The 17251-nt window shown below is 45.1% G+C and overlaps 1 protein-coding gene across 3 annotated transcripts in view; it reads right to left on the reverse strand.

Annotated features, from left to right (window-relative positions):
* Positions 1–620: 620 nt before the first annotated feature.
* Positions 621–17251, reverse strand: part of LOC132897900 (carbohydrate sulfotransferase 3-like) — a 60672-nt gene continuing 44041 nt past the window's right edge. For 2 of the 3 annotated variants that reach the window (XM_060939163.1, XM_060939164.1), the window contains exons 2-3: positions 11849–12010; positions 621–3397 (exon numbers count right to left, since the gene is read on the reverse strand). In XM_060939163.1, the coding sequence (XP_060795146.1) occupies positions 2182–3397; positions 11849–11928 (1296 nt within the window). In that variant the 5' untranslated portion in view covers positions 11929–12010 and the 3' untranslated portion in view covers positions 621–2181. Of the gene's footprint in view, positions 3398–11848; positions 12093–17251 lie in introns of those variants that run through there. The other variant, XM_060939162.1, reaches the window with a different exon arrangement.

Raw genomic sequence — 17251 nt, forward strand, 5'->3', positions numbered from 1 at the left:
ATCTGGTAGATCTGATTGGGTTAGGCCGCTGCAACATATCAGAGAGGTAATTGGGCCCTGTACCATTTAGAGATTTGTACACCAGCAGCAATGCTTTAAAGTCAATTCTGTAGCTTACTGGAAGCCAGTGAAGGGACCTTAGAATTGGAGTAATGTGCTCTGTTCTTTTTGTTCGTGTGAGAACCCTAGCCGCTGCATTTTGAACCAGCTGAAGTCGTTTGATGGTCTTTTTTGGCAGGCCTGTGAAAAGGCCATTGCAGTAATCAACCCTACTAGAGATGAAGGCATGTATTAGTTTTTCCAGATCATTTTTTGACACAAGTCCTCTTCGTCTGGAAATGTTTTTTAGATGATAAAATGCCGATTTAGTGATTGCTTTCATGTGCCTGTCAAAGTTTAGCTCGCTGTCAATGAAAACACCAAGATTTTTAACCATATCTTTTGTTTTAATCCCCTTTGTGTCAAGAATAGTGGTAATCCTGAGTCTTTCATCTTTTTTCCCAAATAGAATTACTTCTGTTTTATCTGTGTTCAGCTGAAGAAAATTTTGTGACATCCAGCTGTTGATTTGATCGATACACTGGTAGAGACATTCAAGGGGGGCATAATCATTAGGTGATAGAGCAAAATAAATTTGGGTGTCATCTGCATAGCAGTGATACAAAATTGAGTTGTTCTTGATAATTTGTCCAAGTGGGAGCATATAAAGGTTGAATAGTAATGGTCCAAGAATCGACCCCTGGGGAACACCACAGGTCAAGGACATTGATGTTGAGGTACAATTTCCCATGGTAACAAAGAAGCTTCTATCTTTTAAGTATGATTTTAACCAATCGATAACTTTACCAGTCAACCCAACCCAGTGTTCAAGTCGATATAGCAGTATGTTGTGATCAACAGTATCAAAAGCTGCACTGAGGTCCAGTAACACCAGGACCGATGTTTTGCCTGCATCAGTATTAAGACGTATGTCATTTATAACCTTAATCAGCGCTGTTTCAGTGCTATGATTGGCACGAAATCCTGACTGAAAGTTATCAAAACAGCTGTTTGATATCAAGAAGGCAGTTAATTGATTGAAGACATTTTTTTCAAGGATTTTCCCGATGAATGGTAGATTTGATATTGGCCTGTAGTTGTTTAATACTGAAGCATCCAGATTATTCTTTTTAAGTAGGGGCTTTACAACAGCTTTTTTCAGGGACACAGGAACAATGCCAGTCTCTAGGGATGTATTTATGATCTGAAGCACATCTGTAATTTTGAAGAACAGACTTAAAAAAGTTGGTGGGCAGAATGTCCAATTCAGATGTTGGATATCTGGGAGTGGCAAAAGTATGTGAACCTCTAGGATTAGCAGTTAATTTGAAGGTGAAATTAGAGTCAGGTGTTTTCAATCAATGGGATGACAATCAGGTGTGAGTAGGCACCCTGTTTTATTTAAAGAACAGGGATCTATCAAAGTCTGATCTTCACAACACATGTTTGTGGAAGTGTATCATGGCATGAACAAAGGAGATTTCTGAGGACCTCAGAAAAAGCGTTGTTGATGCTCATCAGGCAGGAAAAGGTTACAAAACCATCTCTAAAGAGTTTGGACTCCACCAATCCACAGTCAGACAGATTGTGTACAAATGGAGGAATTTCAAGACCATTGTTACCCTCCCCAGGAGTGGTCGACCAACAAAGATCACTCCAAGAGCAAGGTGTGTAATAGTCGGCGAGGTCACAAAGGACCCCAGGGTAATTTCTAAGCAACTGAAGGCCTCTCTCACATTGGCTAATGTTAATGTTCATGAGTCCACCATCAGCTTTTGCAAAGCTTTTGCATCTTACGTTTCATCTTTGGGATGAAAGCAGCATTTGTAACAGAGTTGACACCTGAACCAGCTGAAAAGCAGAAATGATAAATACGTAACTTAAAAAAAGATGCCCTATGCTAAATCATTTAGCTGATGAACATAACAGTAAAATGTAACAGTAAAAGGTTATAGAAACATGATAATCAACATTTCTGACAAATTATTTTCTCCACACGTCTCCATGACGTTTGCGATACGGTGTATAGCTATGCATTTGATCTTTAAGCCATTGTCCTTGTTTCTGAACAAATCTCCATAATAAAATAAAAAAAAAGTTCCTAAAAAAGTCTAAGTTCTGTGTGAAAAAAATATTCTATAGTCATAAGAAAGGCCTATCTTCGATCAAACTGATCGATTTGTCCATCAGCATCTCTTCGCTTTCTGCGAACGTGTACCCGAACAAATTCATGGTGGGACCACAAATTTTCTGAACCATCTGTGCGAGCTTAAATGGCATACTAAACCTCCATTTCTCCACCTGCTGGGATGAGTTTCTCTTGGTCGAGTAGATGCCGCTAGCCTTATTGGATGCTTGCGTGTTCCTCAAGATCCACTCCTTCACCTGGGCAGTGAACGGGATGCCAGTAAACTGGTACAGCTCAACTGCTTTAAGCATCGGAAACATGGCGATGTCCTCGTAGCGCACTAGCATGTATCGCCCATGCAACCATGGGGGCTGTTTGAGACCCACTTCGGCAGACATGCGGATGTTCTCGCAGGTCTCTCTGAGCTTTCTCACTTTGTTGTCATCCTTGGGAATGTCTCCACTCATGGTCCACCTCTTCCAGTATTTATACTTGTTCGCGAAGGCCACCATGCGGGATGCTAACGTGGCTCGAGGATCCCGGACCAGCTGAATAACCTTCAAATCCAGTCGTGGATCTTCTGCTAACAATCGTAGCGTCTCCAGTTGCCATACTCGTACAGACTTGATGGCATGGTGCTCCTTCCCCAGGCAGGACAGGGATGCTAATGTGAGGTTTAGTGGACCGCAGCGCTGGTTACGGCATTGGGGAGGCACATAGCCCTTCTTCACAAATGGTGTGCAGACGGGATCTTTGCATAACGACTGGCTGGACTCACGACGAAATAGTCCTGTCGTGATATGGTCCTTTGGTGGTGGCTTGATGAAGCTCTCCAGCAGGGTGAAGTCACACAAGAAGAGCTGATGGAGAACGTCACGATAAGCCTTTGTCAAAGCCGTACCATTGGTCTCTCCACCCTCCACAGTTAGCATGCGTGCCACATGCCAAAGAGGCTCAAACAAGTAGAACATGTTGGCGCCATGCTGGTTAAAAAACTCGCCCACAAACGAGGAACCTGTACGCGTTGTGGCCAAGAGGAGTATGTGTTTCCTGCCTTTGCTGGGCTCGGTGATGTTCTTCAGATGCCATTTTACTTCCAGATAGGATGAGAAGTCAAGCTCAGACAGGACCAGAGCATTGGTACCATTTTGTCGGAGAGGTGACCAAGATGATCCACTGGTCTGGAGTGGAGTCTGAGCTGTCTGCTTCAGAGAGAGCTTATCCAAGACCCTTGCAAGAAAAAAAAATCGCAAGGTGGTACATCAGAGAAACTATTTTTGTCATCAACAACCTCAGCCAATTTTTAAAGAAGAGAAAACATTATTGCTTGCTTGGCCTCATTTATGATTCATTCGTAAAGTTGTGTGTAAATGTTTTCATAGGCTAACCTTAAATAGAACGGATAAAAGTTTCAGTGATTTTCTTTGTACTCAATGTGTGTATGTATGTTGATAAATGTCATAAAAATCTTCTAGTGTACTGTAGTGCTCAATCTTCCAGTAACGCAGCTCAGCCACTGCAGCAAGTCGGCTAACACAGACGCACACTAACCCTTCCTCCGTTTATAGGGTGCTTTTACTTTTGTGTGATCTTTATATAAAATCATGTAACTCATCACCATTTATACGAATTAAAGCTGACTGGTCGAAGTTCACGTTAATGAGTCTCAATATACTTACTGTAAATGTACACACATTCAGCAATGTGGGATTTGTGTGTATCATGCAAATGCTCCTGTGAACAATGTACAAATAAATATGTTTGTATCTGGTTTAATAAATGAGGAATATTCTCATTAGAATTTCTACAATTTTTTAGAAAAAGATCCAGAAAGCTAGGAATGGGAATAGAACTTATGAACCTGTAGCTAGATCACCAAATTAATCACAGCTTCGTTTACGACTGCATCATAGCGTAAAGTCATTTCAGCATTGTTACAGGCTTTATATGACATTTTATATTTATATTCACACTTGTTTTCACTGAGTATTTTCTGTTGATGTCTGATTGTGATTGGATGCAGATGGCAAAACATTACAATCTGCAACAGCATTTATATCATGTAAAGCAGCTTAAAACAAAATTTTATATTTAAGAGCTCCATACTTAAGTGTGACCTGATTTTTGATGGCTTGACTCTACGAAGTACCGTATGTACATCTGTCTGTGTACTACCACAGGGAACCCACTCATAAGTGCAAGGCAGTGTACCTCATAAACACCTGACCACCAGACAGTGAAATTTGTCTCTTTATTTCCATAAGATAGATGGGTTTTTATCCAGTGCTTATTTTTAATTTGCTTTAAAAAAAAAAAAAAAACATAGGATTATTTACGAACACATTTTACAGAAAATATTTATGGCAGTTTCATATAAAACGAGTTAAAACAGTTTCATTAGTCCACTCACTTGTTGGACAGGTGACAGTTTGTGTTGTGTAAGGATGATAGACGGATGTAATCGCAGGAAGAGTTTTATTGAAAACACATGAGCAAACAGATGCAAAACGAGTGGAAAACCAGGCAATGGTGGAGTGAAACACAGACAGGATATCAGAGGGATACAATACTCACAGTCCAAACACTCAAACAGGGTCAAAACCAGAAACGTGACACAAAATACAAGGCTTTCACAAAGTCTGTGTGTTACTCAGAGTCCTTATATAAATGTCTGTGCTGTGATTGAGCTCTAATCAGGAACAGGTGCATGGGGATTAGTCCTAATGATTCTATGCACGTGTTGTGGCCTGTGGCTGTGTGAAAAACATGACATGACACAATTAATTGGTTCATTCATGGTGCTGTAATATTCTATTCAGGGTGATTTTGTGCCCTTGGAAATATTTTGCTCATAAACTCATCAGGAGCTCCGTTTTCAGGCAGTGAATAAATAAATATCTATATTACAGCACTAGTTTCATTAATTGCTCTCTACATGTACTTTATACAGGATTTACATCTTGACCTCTTGCTGCTTGGGACAGTTTTTCTCAAAATTTAATTGATGTAGAAAGTCTCTACACAAATATTTCTCACGAACGAGGTATTATAGCACTTGAATATTATCTGCAGAACCGCTCGGAGGATGAGAACCCCCCAAATACCTTCATCTGTGATCTGGCATCATCTATCCTCAGACTAAATTTCTTTTCCTTCCACCAAGGAGAGTATTACCTCCAAGTTAAAGGCACAAGTATGGGGAGTAACTTTGCCCCCAGCTATGCAAATTTGTATGTGGGATTTTTTGAACAGCAGTTTATTTTTAATGAGGACAGAAATCCGTTTTATAGTAACATCATCAGATATTTTAGATATTTAGATGATGTTCTTTGTGTTTTTAAAGGGTCTCAAAATGAGCTGAATGAATTTATCACACACTTGAACAAAATGAGCCCTGACCTGAAATTCACTGTGGAGTTTGACTCTAAACGTGTGCATTTCTTAGATATGTGGACCAGACTAGAAGATGGGAAACTGACCACAACCCTCTACCGTAAGGAAACGGACTGCAACTCTTTTTTGTTGGCAAGCAGCTCACATCCTAGTGCCCTAAAAAACGGACTGCCCAAGAGTCAGTTCTACGGACTCAGAAGGATCTGTCACTCCACTGAAGAATATGAGGAGAATGCATTAGAAATGAAACAAAGATTTTTGGCTAGGGGTTATCCCATGAAGACTGTTGAGGAGGCATATAATATTGCCCTCTCCACGCCACGGTTACATCTTCTGAAAAAAAGTGTTAAAAAAGATAAAAAGTTTTCAGTTTCTTGCATTACTACTTTTACTCCTAAATCCTACATAATTAAAAACACAGTCATGAAATATTGGCATTTAATATGTGACGATCCTTCACTCCAGGGTAAATTTAAGGACCCCCCGTTGTTTGTCTCCAGACGGGGTCCCAACCTCAGGAATAAGCTTGTTAAAGCATGTATAAGATCTGCTCCTGCTCAAACACTCTTAGCACCCCTGAGGGATGGTAACTACCCCTGTGGCAACTGTGCCCAATGTAACAGTACACATAAGACTCATACTTTTAAACACCCCAGGTCTGGTAAAAGTTATAATGTGAAGGGTTTTATTACATGCAATACAAAGAATGTTGTTTATTTGTTAAGATGTCCCTGTGATAAGGTCTATGTGGGAAAAACTACACGTAGCTTAAAACAAAGGATTAGCGAACATAAGAGTTCGATTAGATGGGTTGATCTTAATTACCCTGTGGCTTGTCACTTTGTAGAGTGTGCCCACCCTGTTTCTTCCCTACGGTTTCAGGGAATTGAGCAAGTTAAATTGTTAAGGGGTGGGAACATTGATAAAGTGCTATGTCAAAGGGAATTGTTTTGGATCCATACATTAGATGCCCTACAACCCAAAGGGTTAAATGTAGACTTTGACATGAGTGTTATGTTATGATTGGAGGTATACTATTTGTTAAGTCTTGAAACTGCAGTTTATGAAGTTTTTGCTGATGTTTATGCAGTTATCTTGAACTTACATTGGCTTATATGTGTGTATGTACTCAAGTTTGTATGTAAAAAGATGTTTGTTTTGTGTTGGGTAATTTTATTGGTGCATTTGGGGTCAATTTAATGCCAGCTACCTTGGGTAGAGGAAATATGAAACTAGGAAGAACAGAAAAACTACAACTCCCACACTTGGACTACAACTCATCTGTGCAGGTGTGACTGAGCACCTTAATGAATCTTAATTGATTAGTTTGTTGTATGCTCCATCTGTTTGTGCCCTGAGGAAGGTCTCTGACCGAAAGCTTGGCAATTAAATGAACTAAAGGATCTAAGTGTGCAGACATTTTTTCTTGTCTCAAAATTTAATTAAAATTTTGTTTCCCAAAATGTAAACAAACTAGCAGCTTAAACGTAAACCAGTGTGACCCTGACCAGGCACTTACTCAAGGACGGATCCAGCCCAAGAATCTGACAGATGCACGTTTGCTGTAATATTTTCATTAATTTTAACAGCTTGCCATTGATTTTCAGAGGGAAGTAGAGCACACTGAGCTTTCCGAAGAGGGCAGCTACGGCCTGCTATGAACACGACTCGGCCCGCTGTTCAACCCCAAAGCCCGGCTCACCAAAAACTTTAATATGAGCCCTGGCTCCAGCCACGTGTGCATGCAGGGATTTAAAAATTCATAACTTGGCCACCAAAAGTCCAAACCCTGCAAAACTTTACAGGCACTTCCCTCTCTCTCTGAGACCTTTCAAAACAACCCAGGCACTGCCCACTACAACTGCAGTTCAGCCAGTTATTCGTGGTGAATTTTGACCTCTTTCTGGAGCATTTTATTGGTTTGACCTAGATCCTTTGTCTCAGGTCAGGCTATACACAGCATTGTGAGAATACAGGAAAATTAGATCAGGTAAGCATTACCGCTTACCACAGGTGGTCGGATCCTGTACCATTGGTCTCTGTTGATTGATCGTGGTTATAGCCCATGTAGCCAGCTAGTGGTAAAGTAAACAAACACCCCATGACCGATGCTAAGTGGCGCACATATATTTCTGACTGATGCATGTGCAGTGGTTGCATCGCTCTGGATCCGTCCCTGACTCACTAAGAATGAAACGATGAATGTTTGAAATTCATCACACAGCCCCGCATGTTCATGTTATGAATTTAATCTTTGTTTGTTCTCTGAGCTGTATATCTGACTGATCTGACCATTCACTCTTCCTCATGAAAATGGAATCATCACTTTTTTTTCTTTTGGGTCCCATTGTCAGAAATGGCAAGCTGAAGTGAAGTGAGGACCCAAGAGCAGACTCAAGACAGGCAGTGTACAAAAAGAAACTTCTTTAATGAAGTACAATAGGCCACAGACAAAAATCAATGGTCAAAGAATGGGCCAAGGAGGTCAAAACACAGAAGAGCAGGCAGGCACGGTCAGGGACAAAAACAGGACAGAAAAATCTTCACAAAAACTGAAGAAAACAGGGACAAGGGAAACCCAGGCAAAGGAAGCAAAAACACAATCCAAAGGAACAGGCAGGGGCAAAAACTGGACAGAAAACTAGACCCCCCCCCCCCCCCCAGAACGATACAGGCAGGGGGAATTGAGAAGTCACAATACCAAAGGGCTGTAGCGAGGCAAGGAAAGTCTGCAAGAGACAGTCTAGCAACTGGAGTAGCTCCAAACAACTCTTAAGAAGGCCCTGGCTGATGGGAGAGGAGTGGTAGCAGGTGTGGGAGTGCCGCTTCTGGGAAAATGGCCGACAGCAGGGCAGGACTGAATTCTTGTCCTGGATCCGGCCTGGAGCCGGTGTGGAAGTCCCACAAACTCAGGCATGGATGGACTGATCCGGACTGTGACAGTAGCCCCCCTTCAATGGGCGCCTCCAGGTGCCTTAGGAAGTGCCTCAGGGTGTTGTTGGTGGAAGTCCGTGATGAGGATGGGATCCATAATGAACCTGGCAGGAACCCAGCTCCTATCCTCAGGACCATACCCCTCACAATCAACCAAGTACTGGAGTCCTCTGCCTCGGCGTCGTACCTTCAGCAGCCTCCTGACTGCGAAGACCTCACCACCATCTATAAACCTGGGAGGAGGAGGGGGTTTGGAGGGTGGTTATAGGGAACTGGAGACAAAGGGTTTGACTTGGGAGACATAGAAAGTTGGGTGAATACGGCATATGGTTGGGGGCAGAGACAGTCTTACAGAGCAGGGATTAATTACCTTGGAGATGGGGAAGGGCCCCTGCAGGAGAAAAGGAAGGATGAATAATTCCAGGTGCTAAGGACTCAGTGATGTACTTGTCCATGGCTTGCCTTTTAGAGGGAGAGAAAGAGTAAAGTCACCCCTTGGGTGGTGCAGTGCCGGGGAGAAGGTCAATTCCACAGTCATAGGGCCTATGGGAAGGAAGGGAAACAGCTTGAGACTTGCTGAACACAGGTTTTAGGTCATTATACTTGGGAGGCACATTAGAGAGGTCAGGATATTCACCAATGGTGGGCTAGAGCAGCTCGGCGTGAGGGAGGGCAGATCTCAGGCATGACGATAAACAGAATTGACTCCATCCTAAAATGGTGTTGTTAGTCCAGTTGACATGGGGGTTATGTAGAGTTAGCAAGGGCAGACCAAGAACTATGGACACATGGGAATTGCTCATGACGAAAAACCGGATGGATTCAGAGTGGTTGCCCAAAATTCTTAAGGTGACCGAGGATGTTTTATGGGTGATGGTGGTCAGACCAGTACCGTTAAGGGTCAGGACAGTGAGGGACAGGTTAAAGAGCCAGTAGTGGAATCCCCAGGTGCTAGGCGGTGGTCGAGCAGATGAGGTTTCTGACAGCCCCTGAATCAATGAGTGCCTGGAGGTCATGGGGCTGATTGCCATGGATGATGACCACTGGGAGTAGCAGTTGATCGGTAGGGGGCCAATTCTGGACATTGCCCACCAGGGTCCCTAAACTCACTGGTGGGCTCTTCCTTTTAAAGGGTGGGACTGACAGAAATGCCCCAGCTGTCCACAATAAAAACGTTCTCATATCCCGACAGCGCTGTCATTCCTCAGATGAGATGTGGACTTGGTCTACCTGCATTGGCTCAGCGGGAGGGATGGGAGGCTGAGGGGGTGCAAGACTAGTCCGAGTTCTTTCTTTCACCCGCTGTCCGATCCGGGAGTCAATGCAGCTGGTGAGGTCCATGAGACCGGGGAGATCAGGTGGCAGTTCTCGTGAGACCAGTTCTCCTTGATGGAGTCTGACAGCCCGTTCAAAAATGCGTCAAACAAGACACTCATTCCAGCCACACAATGCTGCCAAAGCATGAAACTCAATCGCATAATCAAACATGGACTGGGCACCCTGCCACAGTCCCATGATTTCTCTTGCTGCCTCACTGCCAGACAGACAGCGATCAAAGGTTCACCTCATTTCCTCTGTGAAATTCTTGAAGCTGGTGCAGCATAGTGCATTGGCATCCCACATAGCTGTTCCCCACTCCCTAGCTTTGCCAGTGAGGAGAGTGATGGTGTAGGCCACTCAGGAACACTCCGTGGGGAAGGCCAGTGGTTGGAGCTCAAGGGTTAGTGAGCATTGAGATAAGAATGATCGGCAAGTACCTGGTTCTCCGTCGTATGGCTGTGGGACAGGAAGTCTCGGCTCCCTGAAGAGGGCTGGAGCAGGAGGAGAGGTAGGCAGAGGGGGTTGTGTGGGAGCAGACGTTACTTGAAGCTGTTGTAGCTGAGTGGCAAGAAGATTAAGAGTGTTCGAGATGGCGACAAGGTTTTGGTTCACCTGTTGGATGTCCCGTTGGTGGGTCCCAAGGAGAGCTCCCTGCTTTTGCACCACTGCTCTTAGCTGGGCGAAATCTCCTGGGTCCATGCTGGCCAGACTGTGCTGTCAGAAATGGCAAGCTGAGTTGAAGTGAGGACCCAAGAGCAAAAAGAAACTTTTGTACAAAAAGAAACTTCTTTAATGAAGTACAGAGCAGAGGTACAATAGGGCTCAGGAAAAAATCAATGGTCAAAGAACAGGCCAAGAGGTCAAAACACAGAAGTGCAGGCAGGCATGGTCAGGGACAAAAACAGGACAGAAAAATCTTCACAAAAACTGAAGAAAACAGGGACAAGGGAAACCCAGGCAGAGGAAGCAAAAAACACAATCCAGAGGAAGAGGCTGGTACAACAGGGGAAAAAACTGGCCAGAAAACTAGACAAAAAAAACACGTAACGATACAGGCAGGGGGAATCGAGAAGTAACAATACCAAAGGGCTGTAGTGAGGCAAGGAAAGTCTGCAAGACACAGTCTGGCAACTGGAGTAGCTCCAAACAGCTCTTAAGAAGGCCCTGGCTGATGGGAGAAGAGTGGTAGCAGGTGTGGGAGTGCTGCTTCTGGGAAAATGGCCGACAGCAGGGCAGGACTGAATTCCTGTCCTGGATCCAGCCTGGAACTGGTATGGAAGTTCATGGAAGTCCCACAAACTCAGGCATGGATAGACTGGACCGGACTGTGACACCCATATAATCCCATTCCTGATGAAGGCCTCTAGTCTCAACCACATGCCCTCGGAACCTTTCTGACAAACTCATCTCATCTCATCACATTATCTCTAGCTGCCTTATCCTGTTCTACAGGGTCGCAGGCAAGCTGGAGCCTATCCCAGCTGACTACGGGCGAAAGGCAGGGTACACCCTGGACAAGTCGCCAGGTCATCACAGGGCTGACACATAGACACAGACAACCATTCACACTCACATTCACACTTCCGGTCAATTTAGAGTCACCAGTTAACCTAACCTGCATGTCTTTGGACTGTGGGGGAAACTGGAGCACCTGGAGGAAACCCACGCGGACATGGGGAGAACATGCAAACTCCGCACAGAAAGGCCCTTGTTGGCCATGGGGCTCGAACCCAGACCTTCTTGCTGTGAGGTGATAGCGCTAACCACTACACCACCGTGCCGCCCCATTTTCTGACAAACTGTCTAAAAAAAAAAACCAGTGCACCTCCTGTTCCTATCTCTATTCTTATCTGATTAATATATTCCTATGACATCACATAAGAGCTCTGATCTTCTCAACTAGTCAGCGCTAACATTTATTCACTAATATCTAACATACATTAAATTTTTATTCATTTATTTTTGTTTAGTTCATTTAGATACCTGGAGAAAGCATGGATTTAGAGATTTTGAGATTTAGAGATGTTGGCTTACTTGGAGATGATGTTGCTCTCCTTCTTGATGATGACCACAGCCACGATGAAGACCAAGGAGATGGTGTATTTAATCTTCATTCTTGCGCGTGATTATGTCCTGATTGTGAGTTCGACCTCCAGGCTCTGGTCCTCTCAGCTCTCTCATACACACTGCTTAATTCTGAAATATAGCACACACATGCACACACATGACTTTATATCAGGATTTCAGATCTGCTTTCACTCAGAATATTGGTGTGCGTGTGTCCGGGTTGGGCAAAGGATTGGTTGGGCAGAAATAAAATGCTCAACGATTTGTTAGAAAAGTGAGAAAGACACAAACCACCTGTTCTTCCTGTTGTGATAACAGACAGCTCCTTTCATCCTGCTTACTGATCGTGTGGGTGTGGGTGTGAGTGTACTAGTGTGATCTTGCCTAAAATATGGCTCAACCAGTTTTCTCTCGTCTCGTCTTCTTCCGCTTTATCCGGGGCCGGGTCATGGAGGCAGCAGTCTGAGCATGGAAGCCCAAACTTCCTTTTCCCCAGACACCTCGGCCAGCTCCTCGGGAAGAACACCGAGGCGTTCCCAGGCCAGCTGAGAGACATAGTCCCTCCAGCGTGTCCTGGGTCTTCCCTGGGGCCTCCTCCTGGGGGGACATGCCTGGAACACCTCCCCAAGGAGGCATCCAGGAGGCATCTGAAAAAGATGCCTGAGCCACCTCAGCTAATTCCTCTCGATGTGGAGGAGCAGCGGCTCTTCTCCAAGCTCCTCCCGAGTGACTGTGCTTCTCACCCTATCTCTAAGGGAGTACCCAGCCACCCTGCGAAGGAAACTCATTTTGGCCGCTTGTATCCGCGATCTTGTTCTTTCGGTCATTACCCAAAGCTCATGACCATAGGTGAGAATCGGAACATAGATCGACCGGTACATTGAGAGCTTTGCTTTTTGGCTCAGCTCCTTCACCGTGATGGACCAATAAAGCGACTGCATCACTGCGGAGGCTGCACCGATCTGCCTGTCTATCTCATGCTCCATTCTCCCCTCACTCATGAACAAGATCCCGAGATACTTAAACTCTTCCACTTGAGGCAAGACTTCTCCACCAACCTGGAGAGGGCAAGCCACCCTTTTCCGGTCAAGAACCATGGCCTTGGACTTGGAGGTGCTGATTCTCATCCCAGCCGCTTCACACTTGACTGCAAACCACCCAAGTGCATGCTGAAGGTCCTGGTTTGAAGAAGCCAACAGGACAACATCATCCGCAAAGAGCAGATATGAAATCCTGTGGTTCCCAAACAGGATTCCTTCCGGCCCCTAGCTGCGCCTAGAAATTTTGTCCATAAAAATTATGAACAGAACCGGTGACAAAGGGCAGCCCTGCAGGAGTCCAACATGCACTGGGAACAGGTCTGACTTACTGCCAGCAATGCAAACCAGACTCCTGCTCCATTCGTACAGGGACCTGACAGCCCTTAGCAAAGAGCCCCGAACCCCATACTCCTGAAGCACCCCCCACAGAATACCATGAGGGTCATGGTCGAATGCCTTCTCCAGATCCACAAAGCACATGTGGACTGGTTGGGCAAACTCCCATGAACCCTCGAGCACCCTATGAAGGGTATAGAGCTGGTCCAGTGTTCCGCAACCAGGACGAAAACCGCATCGTTCCTCCTGGATCTGAGGTTCAACCATTGGTCAAATTCACCTCTCCAGTACCCTGGAGTAAACCTTCCCTTGGAGGCTGAGAAGTGTCATTCCCCTATAATTGGAGCACACTCTCCGGTCCCCTTTCTTAAAAAGAGGGACCACCACCCCAGTCTGCCACTCCAGAGGCACTGTCCCCAACCGCCACGTGATGTTGCAGAGGCATGCCAACCAAGACAGCCCCACAACATCCAGAGACTTAAGATACTCAGGGTGGATCTCATCCACCCCCAGTGCCTTGCCCCCGAGGAGCTTGCAAACCACCTCAGTGACTTCGGCTTGTGTAATGGACGAGTCCACCTCTGAGTCATCAGCCTCAGTCTCCTCAATGGAAGACATGATGGTGGGATTGAGAAGATCCTCAAAGAATTCCTTCCACCACCCGACAATGTCCCCAGTCGAGGTCAACAGCTCCCCACCCGCACTGTAAACAGTGTTGGCAGAGTACTGCTTGCCCCTCCTGAGGCGCCAGACGGTTTGCCAGAATTTCTTCGAGGCTGACCAATAGTCCTTCTCCATGGCCTCCCCGAACTCCTCCCAGTTCCGAGTTTTTGCCTCCGCAACTGCCCGAGCTGCAGCATGCCTGGCCTGCTGATACCCGTCAGCTGCCTCAGGAGTCCCGGAGGTCAACATGGCCTGATAGGACTCCTTTTTCAGCTTGACAGCATCACTTACTTCTGGTGTCCACCACCGGGTTCGGGGATTGCCACCACAACAGGCACCAGAGACCTTGTGGCCACAGCTCCGAACCGCTGCATCCACAATGGAGGTAGAGAACATGGTCCACTCAGACGCAATATCCCCCGCCTCCCTCGGAATCTGGGAAAAGCTCTCCCGGAGGTGGGAGTTAAAGACCCCCCCGACAGAGTGCTCAGCCAGACGTTCCCAGCAGACCCTCACCATACGTTTGGGCCTGCCAGGTCTGTCCGGCTTCCTCCTCCACCAGCAGATCCAACTCACCACCAGGTGGTGATCAGTTGACAGCTCAGCCCCTCTCTTCACCCGAGTGTCCAAGACATTGGGCCGGAGATCAGATGAAACGACAACAAAGTCTATCATCGACCTCCAACCTAAGGTGTCCTGGTGCCATGTGCACTTATGGACACCCCTATGCTCGAACATGGTGTTTGTTATGGACAAACTGTGACTAGCACAGAAGTCCAATAACAAAACACCACTTGGATTCAGATCGGGGAGGCCGTTCCTCCCAACCACGCCCCTCCAGGTGTCATTGTCATCGCCCACGTGAGCATTGAAGTCCCCCAGTAGCACAATGGAGTCCCCAGTCTGAGCACCCCCCAGTACCTCTCCCAGGGACTCCAAGAAGGCCGGATACTCCATACTGATATTCGGCCCATAGGCACAAACAACAGCAAGAGCCCTCTCTCCAATCCGAAGGCGCAGAGAGGTGACCCTCTCATTCACTGGGGTAAACTCCAACACATGGCGGCTGAGCTGGGGAGCTATAAGCAAGCCCACACCAGCCCGCCACCGCTCACCATGGGCGAATCCAGAGAAGTGGAGAGTCCAGCCCCTCTCAAGGAGCTGGGTTCCAGAGCCCAAGCTGTGCGTGGAGGTGAGCCCAACTATCTCTAGCCGGTACCTCTCAACCTCCCACACAAGCTCAGGCTCTTTCCCCCCAGCGAAGTGACATTCCATGTCCCAACAGCTAGCCGCTGTGTCCGGGGATCAGGTCGTCGAGGCCCCTGCCTTCAACTGCCGCCCAATCCACACTGCACTGGCCCCCTACTGCTACCTCTGTGGGTGGTGAACCCACAGGAGGTTCAACCAGTTTAAATAATGCAAATTATCTCATGCACACTCACACACACTACTGTCAGAGCTGCTGTTATAGAACATTAATCAACACCTTCTGACCAGTCGTTTTATCCGTCATCTTGAGTTCCTTTTTGAAATAAACACATCACATTATTGAGGCTGAGAGCGTCAGACTTCACCTCTGCCACATTAAACCAAGCTGTTAAAACCATGAGACTTCACACAGGAAGTGACCCCAAATAGCACTAACTCAAGTCACTGCATGCACCGAGGATAAACAAGCACAATTAAATCCTCATTATATAATGATGCGCATTAGGAAACACAACCCAACAAGTAATAACATCATCACACAGCATCGGCAGGGAGGCGTGGCCTATTCATAATCTCTGGAACTCGTTATCAGGGTTGTGATGTTGAGGTGAGATGGATGAAGACAAATACAGGACCATACTACAAGATGTAAGACTGTGGGCGGGGCTTAAACTTCCAAAAGGACAATGGCGCTAATCATATTGCATACTTCATTCCTAATTATGAAACATTTTGCTACATCTCGTCAAATCTTAAGAAATAAACTTGTTTTGAAGTCTAATCTGGATTTATTTGTTGAACATGGATTGAACTTAATTTTTGGTGTGTTTTACAGGGTGAAGGACTTAATAAACAGCAGATTAATATGTATGTGACCCAGATGGAGATGCATTAATAAATGCTGCTAGTGAGGTCCACTGAACATTTCCATACCTGAAAGAGAACCCTTGGTGGTTTGGGAATTTTATCGGTCCGACAGGCTCGTTCGGCTGCTGAGTGCTTTGGTACATTAAGAAGCAAAGGCCGAAGAATGCTTCTGTGTTTTACAGGCTTTGGAATATCACTAGTTTCAGACGATGAACAGTGTCGATTGTTATAATCATCTATAACCAAAGGCCATTCCGCAGACCATGGAAATATTGCTGGGTCACAGTTTAAAGGGAAACTGAAGGCAAATTTTTTATTATCAAAATGTATTTATCTCATTTTATTAAATATAGGAATGTATTTTGATAGCTCTTTTGTCACTGCTATAGCAAGTTATGAGTGTTTGAAATATGCTCTGTAATATATCAGTCCATATGTCAAAGCAATGGCCGTAAACGAGATTCATTAAGACCTGTGCAAGACATTGTAGGACAGAAGTAAAACGTACTGTACAGCAGAAATCAAAGTGACCAACATCTGCCAACATTGTCAAAAGAAGCACGCACTCTTTCAAATGCTGATGTAACCAAGCCGGAAGTTTTGTTTGTTTTAATAGCAATCGGGAAAGTTTGAAAAGAGTAGGCAGTAATCGTCATTTAAACTCGTTTTTGTACAATATTTCGTTTGGAAAACAGTTTTCAAAATGGTGGCACTGACACCTAGCTGACACTTCACATTTCAAAGTCTCGCACAAGTCTCTTGAAGATTGCACGGATAAGTCATGCCTGCCGTGGACCAAACAAACTAAATTCAACATGGCTAAAAACTGAATAGACCTATAAGTATAATATTTAATTGCAATTAGTTGCCAATATGAGTCACGATATAGGGTTACTAAAACCGAAAAAGTAACTGAATAACATGTTAAGTAAAAAATATGTCAGTAAACCTGCTGAAGATCAGCAAACTACAAACATGGATCCTCCAACCTACAATTCCCAGAACACACAGTGCCCTCTGTCTCCCGCCTACTGAATCACAGCTGGCTTCCATTTCATCAATCTCCTGTCCCTCCATATACAGTGGTGCTTGAAAGTTTGTGAACCCTTTATAATTTTCTTTATTTCTGCATAAATATGACCTAAAACATCATCAGATTTTCACACAAGTGTTAACAGTAGATAAAGAGAACCCAGTTAAACAAATGAGACAAAAATATTATACTTGGTCATTTATTTATTGAGGAAAATGATCC

This window comes from Neoarius graeffei, chromosome 14 (assembly GCF_027579695.1).
Source record: "Neoarius graeffei isolate fNeoGra1 chromosome 14, fNeoGra1.pri, whole genome shotgun sequence".
In the NCBI taxonomy this organism is placed as follows: domain Eukaryota; kingdom Metazoa; phylum Chordata; class Actinopteri; order Siluriformes; family Ariidae; genus Neoarius; species Neoarius graeffei.